This window comes from Lithobates pipiens, unplaced genomic scaffold (assembly GCF_037356315.1).
Source record: "Lithobates pipiens isolate NorthernLeopardFrog02 unplaced genomic scaffold, aLitPip1_a1.2 Scaffold_27, whole genome shotgun sequence".
In the NCBI taxonomy this organism is placed as follows: Eukaryota; Metazoa; Chordata; class Amphibia; order Anura; family Ranidae; genus Lithobates; species Lithobates pipiens.
The window spans coordinates 30,454,949-30,460,948 of record NW_027507788.1 but is presented as its reverse complement, the minus strand read 5'-3'; the positions used below and the strand labels follow the sequence as shown (position 1 = coordinate 30,460,948).

Genomic DNA, 6,000 nt, shown 5'->3' with positions numbered 1-6,000 from the left:
CTGAAAATCCTAGAAGATCAGCGGTTTTTGAAATACTCAGACCAGCCCGTCTGGCACCAACAACCATGCTTCATTCAAAGTCACTGGAATTGCTGTTCTTCCCCATTCTGATGCTTGATTTGAATATCAGCAACTGGCCTTCACCATTTCTAGATGCCTAAATGCATTGAGTTGCTGCCATGTGATTGGCTGATTAGCAATTTGTATTTTCAAGCAATTAAACAGGTGTACCTAATAAAGAGGCTGATGAGTGTATATTTACTTCATAAAGTTAGTAATATAACATTTTTATTTCATAAAATAAAATAAAAAATACAAATGGTTGTGTTCCTTTTATATATATATATATACTTTTGGTTCACATTACAGCACAGAGATTGATCTGAGCTGACCCATAGAGTGCGCTGACAGAGAAAAATGGTGAAGTCCAAGCACTCTGCCATAACGTGAACTAAAAGTCTATAAAAAAAAATAGTAAAAAGGTAAAAAAAAATGTAAAAAAATATTTATACTAAGCTAATCATATTTTAATATGGGTCTAAAAATGGCAAAAAATAATTATAGTTCATCTTTTAGAAAAATGATAAATTAGACCCCTTATCTTTATTATGTAAGAACTTTGATTTTTTTTTCTGTATTAAAGTTATTCTTTTGACTTGGACCACACTATGCATTGTTATCTCTGCCCATTAAATGAAACACCTACTCCTATTCATCAGTTGTGTCACCACCTCTCTGTTTCTATGACAAGCTGTACCTATAAATGATGGCCATATCCTAGAGACCAGCAGACAGTAGTGGTGTGTGGACATACCAGCATCATGATAATCTCATTCACAGTTCTTTTCTGCCTTTGCGGCTTGCTGGACACGGGTAAGAGAGGAAATGCAATTGCAATACTCTGTTATGCTAACAAAAGTTCAATATTCTTTTATGGATAATGAAAGGACTATATTACAAGCCTCAACCAAAAATAAATCTCCACAAATTATTCACAGGTCTACAATTATGGCAATCCATGACCATTAACAGCTATATGATCTGCAATATACAAACCATTATAGTAGACATTGACATTTATTTATTTTTATTTTATCCCATTGTATTATTTTATTTATGCATTTATTTATTGATTATTTTTAATACATAAAAAAATAAGGTCCACCCAAGTAGGAAATATTTAGCATCAAGAGTTATATCAATGTCACAGGTTTTGGTTATATTTTAGTTTTACTTTTTTAGGTTTAAGCCTTTGAGGACCATAAGATTACCATCATCAATATAAAATAATTATATTTAAGGGTTAATGGCAAATTAAGATAGTTTGGGGACAATTTTTAAAAATTTTTTTTTATGTATTTATCAATTTTGTTTTTAGTTATATATGTTTAGCAGTGCATTTATTTATTAATTTTTTATATATATCATTGTTATTTTATAAATGAATCTTGTACATTAATTTCAATGTAGAGTTTTCCATTGTTGACCTCTAGTTCTAGTTTTCTGGCTGTCATGGCAGACCAATAGCTTTAATACTTTCTGAGACACGAGAGACCTGGAACTAGTAAGAAAATCAGGGATTCTGACTTAAAGTGTATTTCTACTTTTGCAGCCCGATTGGGATAACACCTACTTTGTATTTGTTGCATGCCCCCATTCACATAACATAGCCTAAAAAAAATATATAAAAAATATAAAAAAATGGCAGTTATCTTCTTTAGATGCTCTTTTCTGGAACTTCCAGCAAGGAAAAATCCTACCTAGTTCTTTTTGTTTATGAGGGTCTGGGGAGTTGTGTTTGTCATAAATGATCTTGTGTATACTATAAAAGCATCAACTGTATTACATTTGAACACTGTCTGTCTTAACAAAGGCTTAAGACGCCTTTCACACTGAGGCGCTTTACAGGCGCTATAGCGCTAAAAATAACGCCTGCAAAGTGCCTGTAGATCACCTTACCTTTCACTCCAATTTGAAAGTCCAAGTGCTTTCACACTGGGGCGGTGTGGTGGCAGGATGCTCAAAAAAGTCCTGCAAGCAGCATCTTTGAGACGCCGTCGGAGCGGTGTATGTGCCGCTCCTAAAGCGCCCCTGCCCATCGAAATAAAGGGGTAGAGCCGCCAAAGCTCTTTTAACCCTAACGCTAAAAATAGTGGTGATTTACCGCGGATGCCCAGGTGCTGCCTTTTAGTGCCCTAAAGGTTTAGTAGCTGGGATTATCCATTAGACTGTCCAGTTGAACTAGACTCCCAGCCAGTTCCCAGCTTTTCTATTTTAGGCAAATCACAGAGAACTGGTTGAAAAATTCTTGCACTCAGCCATGACACCTTCTCAGAAATATCTAAAAAGTAAGTTATATATATATATATATATATATATATATATATATATATATATATATATATATATATATACAGTGCCTTGAGAAAGTATTCGGCCCCCTTGAACTTTTCAACCTTTTGCCACATTTCAGGCTTCAAACATAAAGATATAACATTTTTTTTTTGTGAAGAATCACCAACAAGTGGGACACGATTGTGAAGTGAAACGAAATCTAGTGGATTTTTGAAACTTTTTGAACTAATAAAAAAATGAAAAGTGGGGCGTGCAAAATTATTCAGCCCCCTTGCATTAATACTTTGTAGAGCCACCTTTTGCTGCGATTACAGCTTCAAGTCGCTTGGGGTATGTCTCTATCAGTTTTGCACATCGAGAGACTGAAATTCTTGCCCATTCTTCCTTGCAAAACAGCTCGAGCTCAGTGAGGTTGGAAGGAGAGCGTTTGTGAACAGCAGTTTTCAGCTCTTTCCACAGATTCTCGATTGGATTCAGGTCTGGACTTTGACTTGGCCATTCTAACACCTGGATACGTTTATTTGTGAACCATTCCTTTGTAGATTTTGCTGTATGTTTGGGATCATTGTCTTGTTGGAAGATAAATCTCTGTCCCAGTTTCAGGTCTTTTGCAGACTCCAACAGGTTTTCATCCAGAATGGTCCTGTATTTGGCTGCATCCATCTTCCCCTCAATTTTAACCATCTTCCCTGTCCCTGCTGAAGAAAAGCAGGCCCAAACCATGATGCTGCCACCACCATGTTTGACAGTGGGGATGGTGTGTTGAGGGTGATGAGCTGTGTTGCTTTTATGCCAAACATATTGTTTTGCATTGTGGGCAAAAAGTTCGATTTTGGTTTTATCTGACCAGAGCACCTTCTTCCACATGTTTGGTGTGTCTCCCAGGTGGCTTGTGGCAAACTTTAGACGAGACTTTTTATGGATATGGAAATGGCTTTCTTCTTGCCACTCTTCCATAAAGGCCAGATTTGTGCAGTGTACGACTGATTTTGTCCTATGGACAGACTCTCCCACCTCAGCTGTAGTTCTCTGCAGTTCATCCAGAGTGATCATGGGCCTCTTGGCTGCATCTCTGATCAGTCTTCTCCTTGTCTGAGCTGAAAGTTTAAAGGGACGGCCAGGTCTTGGTAGATTTGCAGTGGTGTGATACTCCTTCCATTTCAAAATGATCGCTTGCACAGTGCTCCTTGGGATGTTTAAAGCTTGGGAAATCTTTTTGTATCCAAGTCCAGCTTTAAACTTCTCCACAACAGTATTACGGACCTGCCTGGTGTGTTCCTTGGTCTTCATGATGCTCTCTGCGCTTTCAACAGAACCCTGAGACTATCACAGAGCAGGTGCATTTATACAGAGACTTGATTACACACAGGTGGATTCTATTTATCACCATCAGTCATTTAGGACAACATTGGATCATTCAGAGATCCTCGCTGAACTTCTGGAGTGAGTTTGCTGCACTGAAAGTAAAGGGGCCGAATAATTTTGCACGCACCACTTCTCAGTTTTTTATTTGCTAAAAAAGTTTAAATTATCCAATAGATTTCATTCCACTTCACAATTGTGTCCCACTTGTTGGTGATTCTTCACAAAAAAATAAAATTTGATATCTTTATGTCTTTATGTTAAGCCTGAAATGTGGCAAAAGGTTTAAAAGTTCAAGGGGGCCGAATACTTTCGCAAGGCACTATATATATATATATATATATATATATATATATATATATATATAAATATATATATATATATATATATACACACACACCCACACACTATACCGTCAAAAGTATTGTGATGCCTGCCTCAAAACACATATGAACTTTAATGACATCCCAGTTTTAGTCTGTAGGGCCCAATATTGAGTTAGCCCACACTTTGCAGCTATAACAGCTTCAACCTTTCTAGGAAGGCTGTCCACAAGGTTTAGGAGTGTGTCGATGGGAATGTTTGACCATTCTTCCAGAAGCGTACTTGTGTGGGTCAGGCACTGATGTTGGAAGAGAAAGTCTGGCTTTATCCCATAGGTGTTCCTTTGGGTTGAGGTCAGGACTCTGTGCAGGCCAGTCAAGTTCCTCCAAGCCTTTAAAGTATTTAGCCAGAAAGGCACCTGCCTTGTTGAGGGCATAGAAATCAGCTTTGAGTGTTTTGGTTGTGTTTTTCATACTGGTGTAGTAATAGATCTCTAAGTAATATTCCCAGTTTCATGAGGTCTACTGAGGTTTGGGGAGTGGGATTGTGTTTGTTCACTTTTTCCAGTGATCGAATATCTTTTCAAAATTTGTTTGATGCATTTTGAGCGCAGTTTTTTAGAATGGGAACTGAGCTGAATGCCTCTCATGAACGCCTTGTGAGCATTCCATAATATGAAACGGTCGGTGGTGTCTATATCATTAGTGGAGAAGAATAGATTGTATGCTTCGTCTATGGCTTTCTGGTTTTCCAGGAGTGAGAGCAGGTAGGTATTCAGTCTCCATATGGAGGCTGGCCTAAGTTTGGCTTAATCAGAGAAAAGGTTATTGTAATAGGGACATGGTCCAACCAGATATGGTCTCGATCGTGGAAGAAGTGACATGTGGAAGGGCCCATTGGTCAGTCAAGACGAGATCTATGCGTGTATATGTGTGGTGGGCCATAGAGAATAAGGTATAAGCTCTTTCAATATTGAGGTGACACCTCCAGATGTCATACAGATTGTGTTTATGGTAAAATGTATTGAGACAGCATGGTTTATGCTTGGCTTTAGTGGATGAATCAATTGTAGGGTCACCAACTGAGTTAAAGCCTTGACCAAGTATTAAAAAACCTTGTCGGCAAGAGGAAATCCTCTTTAGTATTTTCTTTAAGAAGGCAACCGGTCTGACATTTGGGGCATAGATATTTATCAGGGTATAAAGTACATACTAGAATAAGAAAACCGCCGTTGTCATCTTCCTGTAAAGAGATGAGTTGAAAGTTCAGAGAAGCAGCAATGGCAATGAGAACTCCAGCTTTTTTTCTTTTCAAAGTTCGCTGTAAAGTTTTTCAAATAGAGCTGAGGCGCTCTATTTTTTACAAAATTAGTCTCTTGTACAATTAGGATGTCTCCATGGAGGATCTTACATCGTTATTTAAAGCTTTTTGTTTACAGGGACTGTGCACATTAAATGAAATGAGTTTAAGAGCCATGGGAGAGCAGTAGCCAGCTAATTGTGTTGTTTCTCCTTAAATAAGGCATGAATAATGTGGTGGTGTTGTCGTAAGGGTACCCATTGATGTAAGTTTAACAAGAAGTCTCTTTGAAGCTGTACCTGTAGAGTCCGCTTCTGTGATAGAGGTTTTAGATTTATATGTGCTGCATCAGAGCAGAGGTTAGGATCATAAGGAACTGATAAAAGAAAAGCCAAAGGGATAGTAAAAAAAAAGTCTGGAAAAAAAGCCCAGAAACCATGTGCAACTTGACTGTTGCAGTGCCGAGGGGGCAGCGTAGTTAGGAGTAATTAAGCAGGAAACTTTGACATAATGTCAGTAGGCCTTAGAAGGAGACGAGGGTAGTGAATTTCCTTATTTTCATCCGGGAGTGAGCTAGACATAATTTGTGGAGTATTTAGGACCAGTCTATTGCCACTTTGGGTGGTGGAGATTTGTCTGGGATCGTAGCGTCAGGTGGTA

General features: G+C 38.1%; 1 protein-coding gene across 1 annotated transcript in view; it reads left to right on the top strand.

Moving 5' to 3' along the window:
* The first annotated feature begins 803 nt into the window (after positions 1 to 803).
* The window catches only part of LOC143933721 (uncharacterized), a 35,407-nt gene continuing 30,210 nt past the window's right edge, over positions 804 to 6,000 (top strand). The window contains exon 1 of the mRNA XM_077456716.1: positions 804 to 873. Within this exon, the coding sequence (XP_077312842.1) occupies positions 822 to 873 (52 nt within the window). The 5' untranslated portion in view covers positions 804 to 821. The remainder of the gene's footprint in view (positions 874 to 6,000) is intronic.